We start from the raw sequence: 25,353 nt of genomic DNA on the forward strand, positions 1-25,353 counted from the left end.
ACACCCGTGTGGCATGCAGGAGCTCCCAGAACAGGGAGGGAGCCCATGTCCCCTGCATTGGGAACATAGAGTCTTAACCACTAGACTGCCAGGGAGGTCCCTAAAAAAGTATATTATTTAAGAATAAAACAAATTTTTCACATACTTCCTTTTTAGATCTAAAATTCTTATGCTTTAAATTAGCACCGTAATTTTGCTTTTGGTCGTGCTTCAAAAACTAAGTTATGTTCAGCAGCAAAGCATTGTAGCAACACACTATTGAAATTTATCTAGTTTCTTCTTCCTCTTCTGCGATGGTATCTAAAAGCATTCAGAATGATACAGCATTTGACATACCGTTGTCTTTTGTCCTGCAGTACGGCCTGTAACAAAACCAGGCTGTCCTGACCCCTGGTAATAGAATTATTTACCTTTATCCCAAGAAGGTTGGGAAAGCACCAGAATCTGCCTGTGGAGTGTGCCCAGGCCAACTTCCAAGGAATTCATGCTGTGAGACCTGAAGTTCGTAGTAAAGTCAAAGTGGAAGTTGCTCAAGTCATTTCTGATGCTTTGCGACCCCATGGACTATATAGTCCATGGAATTCTCCAGGCCAGAATACTGGAGTGGGTTGCCATTCCCTTTTCCAGGGGATCTTCCCAACCCAGGGATCGAACCCAGGTCTCCCGCATTGCAGGCTTATGAGGTTGTCTAAAAAGTATAGACCAACATGTAGTGGTTCCGTATGTGCTACATATGTTTGTGACAGGATTAAATGCACTTTCCTTATCGAGGAGTAGAAAATTGTTGTGAAAGTATTGAAAACACAAGCCAGAATCAGAAAGCTAAATTAAAAAATTAAGCTTTTTTGAGTAATAAAAAGATCAAAAAGACGTAAAAATTTTTTTAATTAAAAAAAAATTTATTTAGACTTCCCCATATTCAGTATGGCTTTTCAAAGGTGCTTTCAAATCTGGTTTGTTTTAAAGTCAAAAGTTAAACAGCTAAGGGGCTCCCCTGATGGCTCAGTGGTAAAGAATCCGCCTACAGTGCTGGAGACACAGGAGACGTGGGCTCGATCCCTAGGTTGGGAAGCTCCCCTGGAGGAGGGCATGGCAACCGGCTCCAGTATTTTTGCTTGGAGAATCCCATGCACAGAGGAGCCTGGCGGGCTACAGTCCATAGGGTCGCAAAGAGTCGGACACTGAAGTGACTGAGCACGCACAGATGCAAACAGCTAAACTATAGAGTTCTTTCGATCTAAATTTTTTTTTTTTTTTCACTTTGGAGGTTTCCTTCCCTCCTGTCATTTTCAATACTGCTAGTTTTTTGATGACAGTATTCATTTGGATAACATAATTTAAAAATTAACTGGAGTTTATTAAGTAAAGGTTAGGAATTATATTTTACTAGACGTGGAGAGATCTTTTAAAATAAAAAAAAGTAATCTTTAAATTCATTTTAGTATCTTACACAGTTGAGCTAATAATTTTGTCTCTCTAGCTAAAAGGGTATGTTTAAAACTCTGATTAGATTGTTGTTAACGTAGACTTCTAGCTTATTTACCCACCCTATTAGCATTGTTTAATAGAAAAACAATATGAAAAATGATAGAACTATGGACCTCTGTTGGAATAATTTTTATATTTTTCGAGTTCGATGAAGGTTTTTCATTTTGGCATATTTAGATGACCGTGTATCCATTTTATGTTTTTCCTTGTTTTTGTATTGTTGCCCTTTCTTTTCTTGGAAATAAATGTGATACAATAGAAAGAACTTTAGTCAACTTACGGTTCCAGTCTTGTTCTAGAGTTTTTGTCTACAGTCTTTTCTTCCTTCCTTCTCTCCCTTCCTGTTTCTGTTTCTGTGTCTCGCTTTGCCTATCTTCTCTGTCTCTGTATTTCTTTCACAGTCAACAATTCTAATTTTCATTGTTACAAAGCTTAGGTTCAGGATTGGGGAGGAGGATGCAATTTCTTGCCTGTCAAGATAAGGCAACGCAGATATTTTAAGGAATTAATGAAAAATTGATCTGAAAATTAATCTAAGTATAAATATTTGCCTCCTTTTTACCTCTTTGTTTTTTGTTACACAGTTGAATAGGTTCCTTCAGTTACTTTTGAGAAATTTCTTGGATGGCGTCGACATCAATGTTGATATTGGAATTTATGTCCTGACGTGTTTCTGAAAGAAGTATTCAGCTGCTAGTGAGATGTTCAGCCTTAATATAAATTCTGGGCTAAGTTTTTGACCATACAAAGCTTTGTGTCTTCATCTGTAAAATAGAGATAACGTTGTCAATCTTATGATTGTTATAAAGATCAATTAAGCAATATCAGATCCTACAATAGTTTTTGTGCCCAATAGTTTTTGCATTGTAAATGTAGCATTTAATCCTGTCTGTGGACTTGCCTTGTGGCTCAGATGGTAAAGAATCTGCCTGCAGTGCTGGGGACTTGGGGTCAATCCCTGGGTTGGGAAGATCCCCTGGAGAAGGGAATGGCTACCCACTCCAGTATTCTGGCCTGGAGAATTCCATGGACAGAGGAACTTGGCAGGCTATAGTCCATGTGGTTGGGATTCTTCTGTACCTGGTACCTTGATATAGAACTTTTGAGATCTAATTCTGTGATTTTTTTTCATTTTCATAGTTTTTTTCTGTTACAACTTTTATTTGTATAAGAAATGTATGTATAATTAAATAATACATGAATATATATTGGTTATAAACCGTTCAGATGATTTTGAATGATGAAGAGTAAATGTCCCTTCAATCCTTTCCTTTCCTAGTTCCCTGCCCTCCATCCATTCTCCTCCTTCTTTTCAGGGGTAACCACTCTGAACAGTTTGATATGCATCCCTCCAGCCTCTCTTTGTCATTTATTTAGATACAGAGATACTATGCTCTCCCTTTTAAAAGAGATAAATAGGCCTATTTCTGTTCATCGATTCGTCAAGTATTTGTTGATACCTGTATTTTTCTGTAATGTGTCTTTTTATTGGTAAGGTACAGTAGATATACATCACTGCATTAGTATTCTGTAATATGAATTTACCAAAAATTAACAGTTCTCCTATTGATGAGAGCTCAGTTCATTTCTAATTTTTCTCTATTACAAGTAAATCTTAAAGAACATCTTTGTGTATGTTCAGTTCAGTCACTCAGTCGTGTCTGACTCTGCGACCCCATGAACCACAGCACGCCAGGCCTCCCTGCCCATCACTGACTCCCGGAGTCCACCCAAACCCATGTCCATTGTGTTGGTGATGCCGTCCAACCATCTCATACTCTATTGTCCCCTTCTTCTCCTGCCCTCAATCTTTCCCGGCATCAGGGTCTTTTCAAATGAGTCAGCCCTTCACATCAGGTGGCCAAAGTATTGGAGTTTCAGCTTCAACATCAGTCCTTCCAATGAACACCCAGAACTGATCTCCTTTAGGATAGACTGGTTGGATCTCCTCACAGTCCAGGGACTCTCAAGAGTCTTCTCCAACACCACAGTTCAAAAGCATCAATTTTTCGGTGCTCAGCTTTCTTTATAGTCCAACTCTCACATCAGTACATGACCACTGGAAAAACCATAGCCTTGACTAGATGGACCTTAGTTGACAAAGTAATGTCTGCTTTTTAATATGCTGTCTAGGTTGGTCATAACTTTCCTTTCAAGGAGTAAGCATCTTTTAATTTCATGGCTGCAGTCACCATCTGCAGTGATTTTGGAGCCCAAAAAAATAAAGTCAGCCACTGTTTCCCCATCTGTTTGCTATGAAGTGATGGGACAGGAAGCCATGATCTTAGTTTTCTGAATGTTGAATTTTAAGCCAAGTTTTTCACTCTCCTCTTTCATTTTCATCAAGAGACTCTTTAGTTCCTCTTCACTTTCTGCCATAAGGGTGGTTTCATCTGCGTATCTGAGGTTATTGATATTTCTCCCGGCAGTCTTGATTCCAGCTTGTGCTTCTTCCAGCCCAGTGTTTCTCATGATGTACTCTGCATAAAAGTTAAATAAGCAGGATGACAATATTACAGCCTTGACATACTCCTTTTCCTATTTGGAACCAGTCTGTTGTTCCATGTCCAGGTCTAAGTGTTGCTTCCTGACCTGCATATAGGTTTCTCAGGAGGCAGGTCAGGTGGTCTGGTATTCCCATCTCTTTCAGAATTTTCCACAGTTTATTGTAAACCACACAGTTAAAGGCTTTGGCATAGTCAATAAAGCAGAAATAAGTGTTTTTCTGGAACTCTCTTGCTTTTTCTATGATCCAGTGGATGTTGGCAATTTGATCTCTGGTTCCTCTGCCTTTTCTAAAACCAGCTTGAACATGTGGAAGTTCACGGTACACGTATTGTATATGTATCTTTGTACCTATTTGTATATTTTTGCAGAATGGGTTCCTAGAAATAGAATTGGAATTGGTGAGTCGAAGAGTATATGCATTTAAAATTTTCATAGAAAATTTTCATAGATGAAAATTTCATACTGTCAAATTCTCTCTCCAAAAGTTTGTCCCAATTTATATTCTTTCTTTCATTATGTATTTTTAAAGATTTTTGGTCATACTGTGCAGCATATAGAGTCTTATTTCCCCAACTAGGGTTTGAACCTGTGCCCACTGTGGTGGAAACATGGAATCCTAACCACTGAATCCCCAGGGAAGTCCCCAATTTATATTCTTAACATGGTGTGTGTGAAGGGGCATTTACTCACACTCTTGGCAACTCTAGATAGTATCAGGTCTTTTAAATTTTGCCATTGTTGGTATCTTATTTTAATATTTCTAGTGAAGTTGAACATCTTTTCATCAATTTTTTGGGTTATTTTTAGTGCTGTGAATTGTTGTTCACCTGGAATTTTGGGGGAGATACTGATTTGAAGATGCTATTTTTATGTTCTGGATGGTAATCTTTTAGCCATTTGTATTATATTTGGTCCTTGTCCCTTATCTATTACCTTGTTCATGGGAACTTCTGTTAAATGGAAGATTTACATTTTACATTTTTAGTGCCAAATTTGGCAGTTTTTTAATTTACCTTTCCTGGATTTTATGTGACTGAATTACACAGTATGTGTCTACCTATCTTGTACATTTTTTTTAGTACTTCAGTAATTAAATGTATTTAAAAAATATTTGTGGGTTTGAATATGAAAATAATACAAATACTTTTATCTTATAAAGATTGAAATAATATTTGAATAGAATCTGAGAAGAGGGTCTCAGTTTATGAAAAAAATACAAATCATTCTGAAATGTTATTGCTTTGTTATATATATAAATAATGAATATATTATATTCCTTATAGTCTAATTATTTCCAGTTATTTGCAATTGGAAAGTCATTATATTTCATGTGTGTGTTGTTTTAGTCACTCAGTTGTGTTTGATCCATTGAGACTCCATGGACTGTAGTCTGCCAGGCTCTTCTGTCCATGGGGATTCTCTAGGCAGGAATATTGGAGTGAGTAGCCTATTGCTTCTTCAGGGGATCTTCCTGACCTAGGAATTGAACCAGGGTCTCCTGCAGTGCAGGCAGATTCTTTACCAGCTGAGTTACCAGGGAATATATGTTTCATATGTAATATTTAAATTATAAATATAATATATAAATTTCATATAAAATATTTAAAATTTTTGGAATAGGTAATAATTGCACATGGTCCAAAATTAAAAAGGTACAAAAGGGTATATAGTGATACCATTTTTCATCTTTATTATCCATTCCATTTCTGTTGTTTATTATCCATTTTCCCCTCATGGAGATAACCAGTTTTATCAGTTTCTTGTGTCTATTGCCAGAGATATTTTATGCATATATACAACGTATTTTTATGTTAATTGATTCTTTTCTTTTTATAGCTTTATAAAGCTGCACCTGCTTTAAATGTAATTTGTTCTTCAGGCTAAAAATCATTCACAGTTCCAGAAGATAAATTAAAATAATTGATGAATAGAGAGCAGCTGTCAGCAGTAAGAAGGGACACATGCTGCATCCATGCTAGCTGATTAGTAGACGTGACAGGGCCTTGCAGTTAGAAGGGCTTTTCTTTTTTTTTTTTTTTTTTTTTAGAAGGGCTTTTCTTTTGTTGACGTAAATGATCTAAAACAAATCTTTCTTTTCTCTTGTTAAACTGACCTTAGAATCAGAGACTTCTGATTATTCCAGACTTGATATTTCCCGCTAAGAAAATATACTTCCTGTTATTGAAATGTGAGTTAAAACAAATGTAAAACTTGAAGGAAAATCATAGAAATTAGACAAACTAAATAACCCTCTTATTTTATGTGTGAAGAAATTGAGGCCAGTAGAAATTAAGTGACTTGCAATGTCACATTGATATTCCTGAAGGACCAGATATTTGTAGTTAGTAATCTGGCAGCAGCATAAGTTTTTGGAAAGCTTTTTTATTTAAGAGCTAGGATGTTTTTCCCCTCCCTCTTTTTTTTTTTTTTAAAGGAGAAGTTACAGTAGTCTTACGTTGCAGTTTGCTATTTTATAAAAAATCTTCATAATAACTTCATTTCCTCATCTGCATTTTTGCCAGTAAACTGGAATGGTGAATCACTATTGTTCAGCGTTAGGCACTCTAATTCTTGGAAAGTTAAAAGAAAGCAGTGTTTATTGTTTAGGATGGGGATAGGGACTAATGGAGCCTTTCTTAAACACTTTTTTTTCTTGACTATAAAATATTTAATGGATGTGCCCTAATTCCCTTAATGCTTTTGAATCATTCTTAGCCTTCTGCATTTTCTTCCTTCCTATTTTGTATTATAAGTTAGTGAAAGTACCTCATTGCAAAGGGACATTTAAATACCTATTTATGTTTGGTTAGAAAGCTGATATTTTTTCATGAAACATTTTTCATATCTATGTATGGAAATATACATAGAAGTCAATATATTTCTATTACCATTCTTTTTTTTCTTATCTATTGCTAACATTTTACCTTTAATCTTAGATTTCTAAAAATAATTTTATTTTTTTTCCCTCTAATACATTCTTTTAATCTTGATTCACTTAGATAGTTATCAGCAGGAGTCCATATAGAGACCCCATCTGGAATTTAGTTTCTGTAGATGTTAATTGTATCTTAGTACTAAAATACTGACCTCTGTCTAGCTCATTTCCAGATATATTTACTTATTAAAAAAAACTCTTTTTTCCTTACTTCATTATTGAATATAAGTAAACATTTATTTCTTAGAGGAAAATTCATAGAGTTCACGTTTTGAGATTTATTTTTTAATAGCAAATCTTTTAGTATGAAAATACTGAAACAATCTGATCCTCCCTACCCCAATTTTTTTTCTGTTTTACATGGAATACACTTTATTGTTGGCCCTATATATTATAAATTCTGCTTGGTGAGCACGCATGTACATGGGCTGGCATATCTACCTAAGATGTTTTCAAGGCTGATTTGGCTGACTAGATTGAAGGGCTGGAGCTTTATCCTTTAGAATGACTTTTTTTTTTGGCCCCGCCATGGGATCTTAATTCCCTGACCAGGGATCAGACCTGGATCATTGGTAGTGAAAGCGTGGATGCCTAACCACTGGACTGCCAGGGAATTCCCTTGAATGGGTTTCATTTTATTTATTAATTTTTCTAATAAGTAGATTAAACATGTATTTCAAGTACTTATTTTAAATGTATATCTTTTTTTTTTCAAACTTTTTCTTTTGTGTTAGAGTATAACTAATTAACAATGTTGTGGTAGTTTCAGGTGAACAGTGAAGGGACTCAGCCATACATGTACATGTATCCATCCTCCCCCAGACCTGTCTCCCATGTGCCATCCTGGCACATAACATTGAGTCAAGTTCCATGTACTATACTATAGGTCCTTGTTGGTTATCCATTTTTAATATAGCAGTGTGTACATGACCTTCCCCAACTCCCTAACTATCCCTTCCCTCTGGTGACCATAAGCTTGTTTTCTAAGTCTGTGAGTCTCTTTCTGTCTTGTAAGTAAGTTCATTTGTATCATTTCTTTTTAGATTCCAGGTATAAGGAATGTCATACAATATTTCTCTTTGTCAGTTGGACTGACTTCTCTCAGTATAACACTCTCTAGGTCCATCCGAGTTGCTGCAAATGGCCTTATTTCATTCTTTTTAACAGCTGAATATTATTTCTTTGCATGTATGTGCATCTTCTTTGTCCATTTCTCTGTCGATGGACATGTAGGTTGCTTCTATGTCTTGGCTATTGTAAGCAGTGCTGCAGTGAACATTAGGGTGCATCCTTTTGGATCATGTTTTTCTCCAGATGTATGCTCAGGAGTAGGATTGTAGGGTCATATGATAGCTCTATTTTTAGTTTTTTAAGGGCCGTCAATACTGTTCTCCATAGTCGACTTGATGGACACGAGTTTGTGTAAGCTTCCGGAGTTGGTGATAGACAGGGAAGCTTGGTGTGCTGCAGTCCATGGGGTCTCAAAGAGTCGGACACGACTGAGCGACTGAACTGGACTGAACTGATACTGGCTGTGCCAATTTACATTCCCACCAACAGTGTAGGAGGGTTCCCTTCTCTCTACACCCTCTCCAGCATTTGTTGTTTGTGGATTTTTTTGATGATAGCCATTGAATGGCTTTTAGAAGAGTTGCAAACAAAATCATCTACTCTACTTTTTTTTCCTTGTAGGATAATTGCTCTACAATATGGTGTTGGCCTTTGCCATATATCAACATGAATCAGCCACAGGTATACATAGGCCCCTCCCTCCAGAGCCCCCAGCTCCCATCTCCCACTTTATGCCATCCCTCTAGGTTGAGCTCCCTGTATTAAACAGCAAATTCCCACTTGCTATCTGTTTCGCATGCAGTAATATATATGTCTCCATGCTGTCCTCTCAGTTTGCCCAGCCTCTCCTTCCCCTGCTGTGTCTACGAGTCTGTTCTCTGTCTGTGTCTTCATTGCTGCTCTGCTACTCTGTACTTTTTAAGAGACATTTCTTCATTGACTTTTTTTTTGCATCTTAAATTAATTCAAGTAATAATTATGAACATTTATGTACTGTCTGTCACATTAAAAATAATATTAGTGGTTCCTAAGCTCAGCAGTGGCCACAGGACTGGAAAAGGTCAGTTTTCATTCCCATCCCAAAGAAAGGCAATGCCAAAGAATGCTCAAACTACCGCACAATTGCACTCATCTCACATGCTAGTAAAGTAATGCTCAAAATTCTCCAAGCCAGGCTTCAGCAATACGTGAACCGTGAACTTTCACATGTTCAAGCTGGTTTTAGAAAAGGCAGAGGAACCAGAGATCAAATTGCCAACATCCATTGGATCATCGAAAAAACAAGAGAGTTCCAGAAAAACATCTATTTCTGCTTTCTTGACTATGCCAAAGCCTTTGACTGTGTGGATCACAATAAACTGTGGAAAATTCTTCAAGAGATGGGAATACCAGACCACCTGACCTGCCTCTTGAGAAACCTGTATGCAGGTCAGGAAGCAACAGTTAGAACAGGACATGGAACAACAGACTGGTTCCAAATAGGAAAAGGAATCTGTCAAGGCTGTATATTGTCACCCTGCTTATTTAAGTTATATGCAGAGTACATCATGAGAAACGCTGGACTGGAAGAAGCACAAGCTGGAATCAAGATTGCTGGGAGAAATATCAATAACCTCAGATATGCAGATGCTGCTTCTGTTGCTGCTGCTAAGTCACGTCAGTCGTGTCCGACTCTGTGCGACCCCAGAGACAGCAGCCCACCAGGCTCCGCCGTCCCTGGGATTCTCCAGGCAAGAACACTGGAGTGGGTTGCCATTTCCTTCTCCAGTGCATGAAAGTGAAAAGCGAAAGTGAAGTCGCTCAGTCATGTCCGACTCTTAGCAACCTCATGGACTGCAGCCTACCAGGCTCCTCTGTCCATGGGATTTTCCAGGTGAGAATACTGGAGTGGGGTGCCATTGCCTTGTCCGGATATGCAGATGACACCACCCTTATGGCAGAAAGTGAAGAGGAACTAAAAAGCCTCTTGATGAAAGTGAAAGTGGAGAGTGAAAAAGTTGGCTTAAAGCTCAACATTCAGAAAACGAAGATCATGGCATCCGGTCCCTTCACTTCTTGGGAAATAGATGGGGAAACAGTGGAAACAGTGTCAGACTTTATTTTTTTAGGCTCCAAAATCACTGCAGATGGTGACTGCAGCCATGAAATTAAAAGACACTTACTCCTTGGAAGGCAAGTTATGACCAACCTAGATAGCATATTCAAAAGCAGAGACATTAGTTTGCCAACAAAGGCCCTTCTAGTCAAGGCTATGGTTTTTCCTGTGGTCATGTATGGATGTGAGAGTTGGACTGTGAAGAAGGCTGAGCACCGAAGAATTGATGCTTTTGAACTGTGGTGTTGGAGAAGACTCTTGAGAGTCCCTTGGACTGCAAGGAGAGCCAACCAGTCCATTCTGAAGGAGATCAGCCCTGGGATTTCTTTGGAAGGAATGATGCTAAAGCCGAAACTCCAGTACTTTGGCCACCTCATGTGAAGAGTTGACTCATTGGAAAAGACTCTGATGCTGGGAGGGATTGGGGGCAGGAGGAGAAGGGGACGACAGAGGATGAGATGGCTGGATGGCATCACTGACTCAATGGACTTGAGTCTGAGTGAACTCCGGGAGTTGGTGATGGACAGGGAGGCCTGGCGTGCTGCGATTTATGGGGTCGCAAAGAGTCAGACACGACTGAGCGACTGAACTGAACTGAACTGAACTGAAGCTAGTAGAATCTTACTGATTTATAGTCTCCCTGAGGGAAGAGGAAGAGGCATTTATTACTGAATTCTACTTCTCCGAATTAGAGGAAAATCTTAGCTTTGTAGTGACTAATAGTTTAAGGAGATTAAAAAATGTTGATGGATTATGCTTTTATATGTTATCTTTAAAATATATACAGCTAGGATTTTGGGAGCTTCTTCAAATGCTGCAGTAACAGAGGGTGTGTTCAAAAATTATAATTCTAAAATATAGTCATTATGTACCTATGTTTTATGTTGTATCTAGCAACAGTAAAGTTTATAAGAGTTAAAATTCTGGTTTGGATAATTAAAGTATACTTTTCTACTGGGAATTCTACAGTATAGAATTAAAACTTATGTTTTAAATTAATTTTTTAAAACCCTGAATAATTCCAGTTAATTAAGGTATATTTTTTGCATCTATTCAAAATCTAAGTATAAAATCATTGTAAAATATGTATTGTTGGAATATACTACTTCTCTTAGGCTTTATTGACTGATCAGAAATGATGGCAGCGTGAAACTTGTGGTTATGATTTAAATTTAAGTGGGACTGTTGCCATAGATTCAAAGTATAATAACTCCAGAGTTACTTAGTATTAAACTGATGTTGAATAATATGAGGCCTATAAACTATTTAATATCATTGTATGTATTGAATGTTAGAAAGTTATGGTCTCAATTCTATATTAGGTTGTGTAATTGGTATATGGTGATTTAAATGAAGTGCCCTCTAAGAACTTTTGAGGCAGCTTTTCAGTTATTTTTCTGGGAGTTAAATTAGCAGTGGCTCATTGGTAAAGGATTCTCCTGCCAAAGCAGGAGACGTGGGTTTGATCCCTGGGTCAGGAAGATCCCTTGGAGGAGGAAATGGCAACTCACTCCAGTATTTTTGCCTGGGAAATCACATGGACAGAGGAGCCTGGCAGGCTTCACGGGGTTGCAAAGTGTTGGGCATGACTTAGTGACTAAACAACAACAATTCTTTTCTAGTAAGAACTATCTGAAGATTTGGGGAATGCTAAAATCAGTGTGCTCTAGGAATAATCTCAGAGAGACAATTGTGAAATATGATCAGAATTTATTGAATGGAAGTATCATTAATTTTATCGTACAAAGTCTTTTGAACAAAGTCTATGAACAGAAGGGTAGTCAGCTCAGAAGACAGCAAAGGGAAACCCAAAGCATGAGGAGTTGGGTGACTGGCCTGTTGGGGGAGAATTTGTGATTTGTCTGTTTCCTGAGGTAGGCATGTCCTTACTCTGGAGATGGATGTATGAGATTAGCTTAGTCTGATGTCATTACTTATTTGAGTCCTAATTACTTTCCCGTGCTCTGTCCTTGGTTTAGTGCCTTCTTCACCTAAGAGAAAAAATATACTAATCTGATGAGCATTCTAGTCTGCCACATGATTGTAATTAATTCTCATTATGAAGAAATGAATTGTCAAAATAGTAAACAAATTGAAAAAAATAAACCTGTATGCATACATGTATATATTTATATTTCTGTGCATTTGATTAAAGATAATTGGTCCTGTGGGAAAGATGCTGTTTTATCTGATCACGTTTGTTTGCAACCAGTCTCCTTAGCTTGCTATTCTTTTGTATTGCTCTGAGCCTGGACTTTTGAAAACTGCAACAACTTAGGGCATTTAAGTTGTGTGGTCTCATCTTTAAAATGAGAATGTTGACCTAATGCTCTTCAGAATTCCTCTTAGTTCTAATTCTTCATGATTAACTTGTGAGCTCAGTTGTATCACTGCAGACTTAACAGGTAAGAGAAGGGATTTGAAAGAACTGAAATATCATTGATGTTTATGTTGATAGTACCAATATTACTTAAAGTTGCGCTTTTCAATCAGCCTTGTTTTATTTGGTTCCAAAGTATAGAGTACAATATTTTACATGTTGCTGCTACATTCTGTAAACTTCTTAAGGACAGAGTGAGTACAGGACAGTGTATATCACAAAGAAAAGATATCCAGTGCTTATTGAATGAGTATATAGGACATAGCTAAACATGGTTTGGATATTTGTGACTTTAAAAATATTCTTTATTGCAAATTTTATACATATGTATGAGTAGACAGAATAATATTATCTTAGTTCATCTGAGGTGCTGTAATAGGATACCATAGACTCGGTGATCTATATATAGAAGAAATTTAGTGCTCACAATTCTAGATACTGGGAGTCAGAGATAAGGATGCTAGCATGGTTAGGTTCTGTGAGAGACCTCTTGCTAATTGCAGACTGCTGAGTCACATTGTATTCTCCTAAGAGAGAGGGGTAAGCTAGCTTTCTGGGGTCTCTCTTCCTTTTTAATTATTATTCTTTTTTTTAATTTAATTTTTCATTTTTATTTGGCCATGCCGAGAGGCAATGCAGGATTTTAGTTCCCCAACTAGGAACTACTGGTTGCCCATTGCAGTAGAAGCGTGGAGTCTTAACCACTGGACTACCAGGAAAACTGGGGTGTCTTTTACAAGGGCACTAATCCTAATCATGAGGGCTTTGTCCTCATTACCTAATCACCTCCCAAAGGTCTTTCCTCCTAATACCATCACTTAACATATGAATTTTGGGAAGACACTGATGTTCAGACCATAGCAAATATTATGAACCTCCATTTACCTATTACCCTACTTTAATAGTCATGATTATTATTTTTTCTTTACTTCCTGCCATGTGCCTTTTGTATTATTTTGAAGCAAATCTCAGACTTCATATCAATCTGTAATTCCAATGTATATCTCTCGAAGATAAACACTTAAAAAAATCATAGCTATACCTATATCATACCTCAAAGAATGACTTGGTTTTGACAAATATTACATTAATTTCACTTTGAATACCTGTACTAATTATTTCCAAGAAACTTGTTATGTGTAGTCTCCATGTAGTTAATAATGCTTAGAAGTAAAACAGTAGAACTAATTTTTGTTTTTATTTTGTTTAATATTTAGGCTATCGACATGACGGCTGAAGAAACAGTGAATGTAAAAGAGGTCGAAATCATTAAGCTAATCTTAGACTTCTTGAATTCAAAGAAGCTCCATATTAGTATGTTGGCCCTTGAGAAGGAAAGTGGAGTCATAAATGGCCTGTTTTCTGATGATATGCTTTTCCTGAGGTACGATTTCATTATCACTGTAAGGTTTGTAGCTCATTCCAAGAAATGTTAAGTATTAATAAGATAATAGGTACAATATAGGTAGGTGTTTATAATCATGAAAAGTAAGTATAATTTTTTAAGGTTTATTTCTATAATGAGACTTTACAAAATAAAGTTTTCTGTAGAATATTTTCAGGAGTAAGATCCAAAGATTCATTAAAAAGAGTCACAACTCTATTATGGTTGTGGCATCATGTAAAAGGTACTCTATTAAGAAATCAGAGACTGTAAAGTTAAAATATTTCTGAAATATCTCTTGTGGCTGTAGAAATAAAACATACTCATATAAATATATTCTTTGTAGAAAATACAGAAAAATAAGAAAAATCACCTCAACGTCCACACATAGTTTTTGATGCATATTAAAAAACCAGCAATTTTGTTTTGCTTTTATAATTTGTATCCTATTCTGTCCATTAACATTATAAGAATTCTCTGTGTGATTATAAATTTTTGCTTTTAAATTGTTCAGTTTACTTAATTTCCTAATAATTTCCCTATTTTTAGACAATTAAATTGTTTCCAGGTTTTCTTAAATGCTCTACTGAGCATCTTTCATACATATGACTTTTTCTGTATCTTGGATTATTTCCTTAGAACAAGTTTCTTGGAGATGGAATTGCAGAGCAAAAGGGAGTTAACATGTTTGCCAAAATGGAAAGCTAAATATATCCTTCCTTGAATTGGATGGAAAAAGAAAAACCCAAATTTCCAGACAGAGATGTATTCTGTGCTTATGTGGTACCAAATGTCCTTGACAGGGAGTACAGATTCTTGGATATGTAGCATTTTGTGAAATGAAAATGAAGTGTTTCTAACTCGTGAAGAAGGAACTTTTTAAAAAGCTTTATTATATCAGGAAAGTTTATTTAAATTCATTGCACTTCTCTGTATTTAATATGAATGTCACTGAGCCCTAGGGAGCTTAGTCAATGAAATGTGTAGCAGGAACCAATACTAAGGCAGTATTCTTTGGGCTTTGTCTTTCAAGTATTGCTATTCCTGGAATTTAGTAGTGGCTCTCTGATATCCCTCTGCAGAAACCCGTTGGTTTGTGGTGAAGTTTTACTGGTCTAAGGTGAAATGCAAAGAGTTAAAGAATAGGAAATTTTTCATTAAACTAAATGTATTCTTCTAATGTATTCATCTTAAAGGGCTCACCTTTGAAATTATATCCTTCCTACTTTTTAAATGTTAAAATGTCCCTTTATAAAATGATTATGTTATATATTGTGATTGCTTTTTATTACTATTCATTCTTTGTAGAATTTTAAAAATTGACAATCTTATGTAGATCTTCTTGCTTGTTTCTTCCTTTTTAAATTTTCTGTTCTGAAAATGTGTAAGTAGGGAAATAACTTTTAAGAAAGAACAGCAATCTAAAAGCCTTATAACTTTTGGAAGTTCCCATAGACCACTTAAGTCAGAGAAACCTGGTATTATTCATTACTGTTTTCATTCTCAGAATGTAAACTTTAGTATATATTAAATTTAGTTAGATGGCCTCCAAGATGTTGAAGTCACATTTAGAGCAGTTTTTCAGCCTTAGTGCTGTTAACATCTTGTTGTGTGAGTGTGGGAGTTGTCCTGTGCATCGCAGGATGTAGGATATTTAGCAGTTCCTCTCACCCATACCCTGTAAATGCTGGTCACACCCCAGTTGTGACAACCAAAAATGTCCCCACACAGTGCCAGATGACTCCAGGGGGCAAAGCTGCCCCAAGTTGAGACCCACTGACTTAGACTGGGACACACCTACACACTGGCCCCTAAATAATACAGAATAACTTTAATAGTGGGGAAATAAATAAACTTTTCGATTTAGTTCAGTGTTTTTACATAGGTGAAGAAAAACATTTTAGAATTAGGAGTGGGTGCAGGTTCAGAGATTCTTCTCAAATAGCATATGTTGTTACAAATAATTTATGGGAAAAGTTAATTTTATTATGGTGGTTAAGGAATCAAGTAAAATATTAATCTTATTACCTGCTTTGTGATGTTCTAATGCTATCTTGTCATCTATTCTGCTTTTAACTAGTGTAACATAAATTTGATAGCAGGCATGGATTTTTCTTTATATAGGCAACTAATCCTTGATGGCCAATGGGATGAAGTTCTTCAGTTCATTCAGCCTCTAGAATGTATGGAAAAATTTGACAAAAAAAGGTAAGATTTCATATGAAACTTTCTGGTATCTTATAGTTGGTAGAAGTGTAGCAAGACAAAGCAATAAACAAAAATTTAAAAACAAGACTGTTAGCTTTCCTAGCACATAGTACCCTCAGTCCCATTGAGTTGGAGCATTTCTAGAGGACAGCTTGCATGTACTTCAATTAGTTTACTATCTGATATATAAAATTAGTCAACGGTGCCTGTATATAAAACATCACAAGGGACTATCTGAAGCAGTTGTTTCTTCATAATACTACAAAGATTTTAGAGATGTCATTCCATTGTTTCCTGACCTCCATTATTTCTGACAAAGAGTTATTTTTAATTCTCTTGTATATAATGTTTCTTTTTTTCTTCTTCAACTAGCTGCCTTCAAGATTTTCTCCTTGTCATTGGTTTTCAGCAGTTTGATTGTGCCTATGTGTGATTTACTTGGAGAAGGCAATGGCACCCCACTCTAGTACTCTTGCCTGGAAAATCCCATGGATGGAGGAGCCTGGTAGGCTGCAGTCCATGGGGTCGCTAAGAGTTGGACACGACTGAGTGACTTCACTTTCACTTTTCACTTTCATGCATTGGAGAAGGAAATGGCAACCCACTCCAGTGTTCTTGCCTGGAGAATCCCAGGGACGGGGGAGCCTGGTGGGCTGCCGTCTATGGGGTCGCACAGAGTCGGACACAATTGAAGTGACTTAGCAGCAGTGATTTACTTGTATTTTTCCTGCATGGGGTTTACTGAGGTTTTTGGATCTAAGTTAATGTCTTTCATCAAATTTGAGAAGTTTTTGGCAGTTATTTCTTCAAAAATTTTTTCTGCTCCTTTCTCTTCTCCTTCTAATTATATAGTATTAGATTGATATTGTTCCACAGTTTTGAAGCTTTGTTCCTTTTTTAAAAACATTTTTTCTGTGTATTCTTTAGTCTTGATTTACCCTCAACATTTATTGACACTTCCTTCAGTTAGTAATCTGCCCGTAAACAGTGAATTTTTCATTTCAAATATTGTACTTTTTGGTTGCAGAATTTACTTTTATTTCTAATTTTTCTGCTGAGATATTCCTGTTTGTTCATTGTGGCTATATTTCCCAATAAAGTCCTTGAACTTATTTTTAGTAACTGTTCACTAATAGTTCTTATTTGCTAATTCCAACTTCTGGGTTACGTCAGGCTCAGTTTCTACTGATTGCCTTTTCTCTTAACTGTAAGTCACTCTTTTTTTCACATGTCTCATCATTTTTTAAAATATATTCTGCACATTGTGTATTCATTGTTGAAACTCTGGATTTCCGTTATCTTCTTTAGAAAATTATTGATTTTTATTCATACAGGGAGTATACTTTGTTATACTCAGAATGCAAAGTCTGTCCCTCACCTAACAGACGTCAGTTGAAATCTCTGCTCAGTTATTTAACCTTCAGTCTGCTGCTTTTGCTGGGCTGTTTGGAGTCTCCCTTGCATCTTCAGTTTTATGTATGGCCAAGGTTTTAGGCACAGTTTATATAGTAGATTTTGATATATTGTTCATTGTGGTTTCCTCTTGTTTTGGATCCTCCTACCCTCTCTGCCACTTTTCAGCAGTTCTGGCATACCAGACCTTTTTCTGACTTCTCAAAAATCTGTAAAACTGTAGCTTTCTGCTTGAGTTTTAGCTCACGCTGTGTGGATTGGGGAGTACCTCAACTGGAAGGCCCTATACCCTTCAATCTCACTCCCTAAAGTTCCCTTTTTTCATGTATTGACTTCCCTCTAGTTGTGCTAGCCTTTTTTTTTTTTTTTCCCTTTTGGTGCTTTCAAATAATTTTGGGGTTTTATCTAGGGTTTAATTGTTATTTGCAGAAAAGTTAGCCAGATACAAATTACTCCACCATTATCAGAAGTGAAACTTCCTGTTAGTTTCTGATTCTCCATAATTCATGCTATTTGATACTTTTTGGCTTTTGTACATTGTTTATTTACCTGGAATACTGTTTCTTACATCATCTTCTGCCTTTACATAGCACATGCTTGATCATCTTCCAAGAGTCAGTTCTTGTAAGACCCTCACCGTTCCTTGTAGACTTGGTTTAATACTCCTTCAAAATCTTTCTCTGTGTTAGTTACTCAGTCGTGTCCGACTCTTTGAGACCCCATGGACTATAGCCCTCCAGGCTCCTTTGTCCGTGGAATTCTCCAGGCAAATATTGCAGTGGGTTGCCATTCCCTTCTCCAGGGGATCTTCCTGACCTAGGGTTGAACCCCGGTCTCGTATTACAGGCAGATTCTTTACTGCTGAGCTACCCAGGAAACCCAGAGCCTTGCTGAATCCTATACATATTCCATGGAATTATTTAGATGATTCTCTTCTTTTTGTTTTTTAAGTTGAAGTATAGTTGATTTATAATACTGTGTTAGTTTCAGGTATATAGCATAATGATTCAGTATTTTTGCAGACTATATTCCATTATAGCTTATTACAAATTCTCTGTGCTATACAGTTAATCTTTGTTGCTTATCTGTTTTATGGATAGTAGTTTGCATCTGTTAACCTCATACCCCTAACTTATCCCCCACCACCAACTTTAGTAACCACAAGTTTGTTGTCTATGACTGTGAGTCTGTTTTGTATATACGTATATTCATTTATGGGAGAAGGCAGTGGCACCCCACTCCAGTACTGTTGCCCGGAAAATCCCATGGCTGGAGGAGCCTGGTGGGCTGCAGCCCATGGGGTCGCTAAGAGTCAGACACAACTGAGTGACTTCACTTTCACTTTTCACTTTCATGCATTGGAGAAGGAAATGGCAACCCACTCCAGTGTTCTTGCCTGGAGAATCCCAGGGACGGAAAAGCCTGGTAGGCTGCAATCCATGGGGTCGCAGAGTCGGACACGACTGAAGCAACTTGGCAGCAGCATATTCACTTATGTTATTTTTTAGATTCCACATATAAATGTTATCACATAGTATTTGTCTTTCTTTGACTTATTTCAGTAAGCACAATATTCTCTAGGTCCATCCATGTTTTTGCAGATGGCAATATTTTTTGTTTTCCACTTCCTTATATGACTTCTTTTTTTAAAATTTTTATTGGAGTATAGTTGGTTTACGATGTGTTAGTTTCAGGTACACAGCAGAATGATTCAGTTATACATAGACATATATCCATTCTTTTTTAGATTCTTGTCCTGTGTGAGTCATTACAGAATATTGAGTAGAGTTCTCTGTGCTAAACAGTAGGTCCTTATTAGTTATCTGTTCTATATATAGTAGTGTGTATATGTCAATCCCAATCTCCTACTTTATCCCTCTTCCCTTTTTCCCACTATTATGATTAAGATTGTTTTCTACATCTGTAACTCTGTTCCTGTTTTTTAAATAAGTTCATTTGTACTATTCTTTAAGATTTCACTTATAAGTGATATTATGTGATACTTGGCCTTCTTTGACTTACTTCAGTCAGTGTGACAATCTCTAGGTCCATCTGTGTTGCTGCAAATGGCATTATTTCATTCTTTTTTATGGCTGAGTAATAGTTATTGTGTGTGTGTATACACACACCATGACTTCTTTATCCAGTCATCTGTTACTGTGCATTAGATGAGTTGCTTTCATTAGATGCCCTTCTTTTTAAAGGCAGGGATTTTGTTTTATTGGCAAAACAAATGTTTATATTTGCTGTTATAACAATGGTTGGAAGAATGACTGTGAAGGTTCATTATTATTTTCTTTCAGCCCTTAGAAACACTTTTCTTTAAAGTGCTTAAGGCACTCAACATTTTTTGATTCATAGACAAGTCAAGTAGACTCTCCCTTTCCCCTCTCTGAAAAATACCTTTTAAAAAATTTTAAATCTACAGTTATTTTATGGCTTTTTAGCAGTTTTATTCATTTCATTCTACCCTTTCATCTCCATTTTTGTAAGACTTTTCTCATGTTTGAAAAGAAAAGACATATTTTGGGAAATAAAATATTTGGAATATAAAATGTTTTGATTTCATGTTAGATGAGTTTTGACATCTTCCATAAAAACTTGTTTGCTTAGAAGTAATATTTCAAATAAAAACCCTTCCTTTGAGTATTAAATTGTGATTACTTGCTATCTTTTAATTGTGGCTTATGAGTGATTGAACATACACACACAGGGCTTCAGTGTGATTAGCCTTATAAGATATTTTTAAGAATTTTTTGAAAGCAAAGGTACTTACAGTAACTAGTAAATACATTTGATTTATGAGACATTGGGAAATTAATTTTTTAAAGTCTTTTTTAAAAGGAATAATTGATCCTATAAGAAAAACTTGGCCTATTTTGCTTTAGGAGCTTGAGTTTCATTTTTAGTCATTGACATTGCTATAGTGAAAGGCAATGAAAGTGTTAGTCACTCAGTCGTGTCCGACTCTTTGCAACCCCATGGACTATAGCCTGTGCTATAATTCAACTTTTAATCATTTTAATGTTTCATATTTTATTTTTCACAGGTTTCGTTATATTATCCTGAAGCAGAAGTTTTTAGAAGCTTTATGTGTTAACAATGCAATGTCAGCAGAAGATGAGCCCCAGCATGTAAGATTTTTATTCCTGAAGGTTTGCGCCATAGTCTTGTTTCAGTCATAAGTATTTTATTCACTAAAAAGATTCGTGTCATGAGTTAAAGTTTTTATGAGTGGTGGTGGGGCAAGATCTGTTGTTTTACGGGTGTAGTACTTTCAATCTGTAGTGCTTCTGGATTTGTTCTGTGATTTAGGCAAAGATGATACACACGAACGGCTGTTTGGTTGGAGAGTGTGTGCCCCTCTTGTTTAAGGTGATCTAGATAGCCGAAGATGTTTGACTTGATGAGTATATCATTGCTTCTTTTCTTATCCCAGAAGTGAATTATGTTTACCTCTTATTTCTGTCTTTTCAGTATTTTCTTTGATCCAGAGATTTTTTTTTTTAAAACCCTTTATTTTTCGGCTGTGCAGTACAACTTGTAGGATCTTAGTTTCCCAGCTAGAGGTTGAACCCAGGCCCTTGGCAGTGAAAGCGCAGAGCCCTAACCACTGACAGCCAGGGAATTCCCCAGAGGTGTTTCTTAATAGAATGTTTATTTTTTAATGACAATTTAGATTTAATGATATTAAATTCTTTTTGGTTAGAGAGTTACTTTTAAAGTTTTAATATTAGTATTGTTGCATCCAAAACCAAAGAAACTTTTATTAAGTGCTGGTAAGTAATCATTGAAATAGTAGAGAAATGCTTGCCAGGTAATGATGTTTAAAGGTAGAAAGAGGTACTTCCCTGGTAGTCTAACAGTTGAGACTCAGCACTTCCACTGCAGAGGATTTGGGTTTGACCCCTGGTCAGGGAACTAAGCTTCCACATGCCAAATGGCATGACCAAAAAAAAAAAAAAAAATAGTGGAAAGAACACTGGAATATGAATGAGTCAAATAAGAATTTTCATTCTGTCTTTGTCACTAATCAACTGGATTACTTAGGTTAAATCTGCACCCTACCCCCACAGGTAAGATATAGAAGCTGTGCTATGCAATTTCTGAAGTTCTTTACATCACTGAAAGCTTATGATCCTAAGATAATATTCACTGTACAAATTACTTTGTCTTTTAGCTAAGCTTCCTTTTGTTCTATCTGCACCATTTTTGTAAAAGTGAACTGTAGATGTTGCCTTTCCTGATTTGCTTTCTTTCCCACACACATTTGTCCTAAGGCAAGTTTGAGAATGGCTCTTTCGCTTTTTCAGTAAGCTGGAATGATGGCAGGGTATAGTAAACAGTTGAATGTTGGCATGCTTCAGTTTCATTGCTTGAAAACTTAATTATCCTTAGTCTTAAAAATTATGCATTGAAAATGATAGTATTAGTCTGAATTACCTTACTTTTTTCTAGGTAAAAGTTTAATATGCTAATAACCAAATTTTAAAATCTTTATTTTAGTAGTAGAAAAACATTTTGATTCTTCACTTGAAAGTTGTTATATAGCCCACCATTATATGAGTATTCTTTGACACCAGTGTATCCCTTTGCAATTGAACAGTTGTGAAAGTTTATAGAGTATTTTTGAGTAAAATACTTTCATTGTTTTCATATCTCATAGGATATGCTCTCTTTATAGCACTTGTTTTTTTTGTTTTTTACAGCTGGAATTTACCATGCAAGAAGCTGTGCAATGTTTACATGCCCTGGAAGAGTACTGTCCTTCTAAAGATGACTACAGCAAGCTCTGTTTGCTTTTGACTTTGCCTCGTTTGACCAATCATGCTGAATTTAAGGACTGGAATCCCAGCACTGCACGAGTTCACTGCTTTGAAGAGGCTTGTATCATGGTTGCAGAATTCATCCCTGCTGATAGGAAGCTAAGTGAGGCTGGTTTTAAAGCAAGTAACAATCGTTTATTTCAGCTTGTAATGAAGGGCCTACTTTATGAATGCTGTGTAGAATTTTGTCAAAGTAAAGCAACAGGAGAAGAAATTACAGAAAGTGAAGTACTACTTGGAATTGACCTCTTATGTGGTAATGGGTGTGATGATTTGGATCTGAGTTTATTGTCATGGCTCCAGAATCTCCCATCTTCGGTCTTCTCTTGTGCTTTTGAACAGAAAATGCTTAATATTCATGTTGACAAACTTCTAAAACCCACAAAAGCTGCATATGCTGATCTTTTGACACCTCTTATCAGCAAACTTTCTCCCTATCCATCATCTCCAATGAGAAGGCCTCAATCAGCTGATGCCTATATGACCCGCTCTCTGAATCCTGCTTTAGATGGCCTCACTTGTGGACTGACCAGTCACGATAAGAGAATCTCAGACCTTGGGAACAAAACTTCTCCAATGTCACACTCCTTTGCTAACTTCCATTATCCAGGAGTACAAAACCTCAGCAGAAGTCTCATGCTTGAGAATACAGAATGTCACAGTATTTATGAAGAATCCCCTGAACGGTAAGTATTTGCTTATAAAAATTGGTAGAGCTCCGTAAGTGTGAGATAATCTAATTGGGGTGTGTGTGTGTGTTTTCTAAATGTTCAAGTCTCTTTAGTTGAAAGTTAGTCTTTAAAACTTTATTTGTAAGGAGTTTTAAAAATTTTGATAATTAATATTATCTAGGAAAATCTTTATTTTTATGTCCTGTATTATCATTTTGCTGGTTATAAAGGCAGTGAATACATACTAAGAAATTTTGGAAAATGGAAGATTATCAGGAAGAAAATTAAAATCCCACACAATCTCACACTTAGATGACCAGTGTTTTTCCTATGAATACGTTTTTAAAAATTGAGAAGGTGCTATATATATTTTCATACAATTTGCTTTTTTTCGCTTGATAGATCATGAATTGTTCCCATATTCTTAAACGTTTATTGAGGTCAGTGATTAAGGGTATGTGCATTATTCCTTTGTATGACTGTATCATAGTTTTACCTAATTCCTTATTGTAGGAGAGTAGATAGTTTCCTGTAAATACTACTGTATTGAATATGTATATATATAAAAATCTCTGGTTATTTCCAGTTATCTTTAGTAATTCTTTGTATTTATTTATTTATTTATTTATACACACACATAAGGAATTTAAGTGTTAAAACCACCACTCAGTTTTTCTTTCAAATCTGGCATGAAATAATAATTTCCTGATTAGCAGTTCTTTATATCAAGGCTTAAGAAACTTCCTGTCTCAGTTTTCCAGGAATCCCATTGGGACACATGGCTGGTTTCCTATTCTCAGAGTTGATACTATGAATCATTACTATTGACTGCAATAAATTTACTAAAAGAGCATAAAAATGGGAACTTTTACTATTCACATAGGATAGTTGACAGCATTCTGTATTGAGGAAGAAGCACTGGACTTGGAATTTCTGTTTCTAATTAAAACAAGAGGAGATATTTAGTTAAGGCTTAAGAATTACAGGATAAATATTTATGGAAGCATTTTCTGTTAAGTTGCTGTGAGATTGTTGGGGATGGTGGATGTGATTTTCTTTAATGTTTTTTAAAGAAAGGAGAGGATTCTAGGATCAGTTAAGTGAGGGGACTTCCTAAAGCCTAGGGTGACTTCCTAAGGCATCTTACTGCTCTGTATTTTATATTTGAAAGATAAAGATGATATCTAGTGATGAAAATGAATGAGTATAATTTAATATAGGGCATCCTATTATTTAAATCCTAAAGGAATAGAGAATCTTGAATATTGGTAGAGACTATCTTAAACCTTTCTTTGACTTTTCAATCCCTTTAGAGAAAATTTTTGCTGTCTGGGTTGCTGAGCTTCTGGGGGAACTGGTGACATTTTTCTGAGTGTATGAGATGATAGGAGCTTCTTGGTCAATGTAATGAATAGCATGTTTGGAACTGTGCACCAGTGGGATTGTCTTGATAAAGAAAAAAGAAAAAACACAAAAAGCTAGCCAAATTTGACTCTACATGTGCTGTTTCCTATGTAAAGAAAGTACTGTAATTGAGAATTGACTGAATAAAGATGGAAAGAAGTGAAGTTATTAGACCATTATAGAGGGGTAAAATGTAACTTGTTAAAAGGTAAGTAATACATGTGTTTTTAGCTGAGCAGTAGTAATAACCCAGAAAACATCTGTCATGTCTCTGAAACTGGGAAACTTATGAGGCAAAGCAGTGTAGAACAGTGAGTAGAACATGGTCTTTGGAGCCAGACTATGGTATGAATAGTAGCTTTGCCATTTTCTAGCTGCATGATCTTGGGAGGCTACTTAATCTCTCTGAGCCCCAGTGACCTCCTCTATAAAATAAGGTGTTGACTTGTAGAATGAGATAAAGTTCCTAGCAGAGTGGTAAGCACGTGCTTGGTGCTTAATAAATACAAATTTCCCTCCTTCGGGGCTCGTACCCTTGGAAAGGACAGTGTGTCAAAAGGGCTACTAATATCATGTTCAGTTCAGTTCAGTTCAGTTGCTCAGTCGTGTCTGACGCTTTGCAACCCCAGGAATCTTAGCACACCAGGCCTCCCTGTCCATCACCAGCTCCCGGAGTTCACCCAAACTCATGTTCATCGAGTTGGTGATGCCATCCAGCCATCTCATCCTCTGTTGTTCCCTTCTCCTCCTGCCCCTAATCCCTCCCAGCATCAGAGTCTTTTCCAATGAGTCAACTCTTTGCATGAGGTGGCCGAAGTATTGGAGTTTCAGCCTCAGCATCAGTCCTTCCAATGAACACCCAGGACTGGTCTCTTTTAGGATGGACTGGTTGGATCTCCTTGCAGTCCAAGGGACTCTCAAGAGTCTTCTCCAACACCACAGTTCAAAAGCATCAATTCTTCGGTGCTCA

General features: G+C 36.4%; 1 protein-coding gene across 4 annotated transcripts in view; it reads left to right on the forward strand.

Annotated features, from left to right (window-relative positions):
* Window positions 1-25,353, forward strand: part of WDR47 (WD repeat domain 47) — a 62,290-nt gene that overhangs the window by 8,695 nt on the left and 28,242 nt on the right. For 2 of the 4 annotated variants that reach the window (XM_070785982.1, XM_070785983.1), the window contains exons 2-5: window positions 13,695-13,861; window positions 15,986-16,069; window positions 20,532-20,637; window positions 22,192-22,994. In XM_070785982.1, coding sequence (XP_070642083.1) covers window positions 13,704-13,861; window positions 15,986-16,069; window positions 20,532-20,637; window positions 22,192-22,994 — 1,151 coding nt within the window. In that variant the 5' untranslated portion in view covers window positions 13,695-13,703. Of the gene's footprint in view, window positions 1-8,623; window positions 8,684-13,694; window positions 13,862-15,985; window positions 16,070-20,531; window positions 20,638-22,191; window positions 22,995-25,353 lie in introns of all 4 variants that reach the window. The other 2 variants (XM_070785980.1, XM_070785981.1) reach the window with 2 other exon arrangements.

This window comes from Bos indicus, chromosome 3 (assembly GCF_029378745.1).
Source record: "Bos indicus isolate NIAB-ARS_2022 breed Sahiwal x Tharparkar chromosome 3, NIAB-ARS_B.indTharparkar_mat_pri_1.0, whole genome shotgun sequence".
NCBI classification, from domain to species: Eukaryota; Metazoa; Chordata; class Mammalia; order Artiodactyla; family Bovidae; genus Bos; species Bos indicus.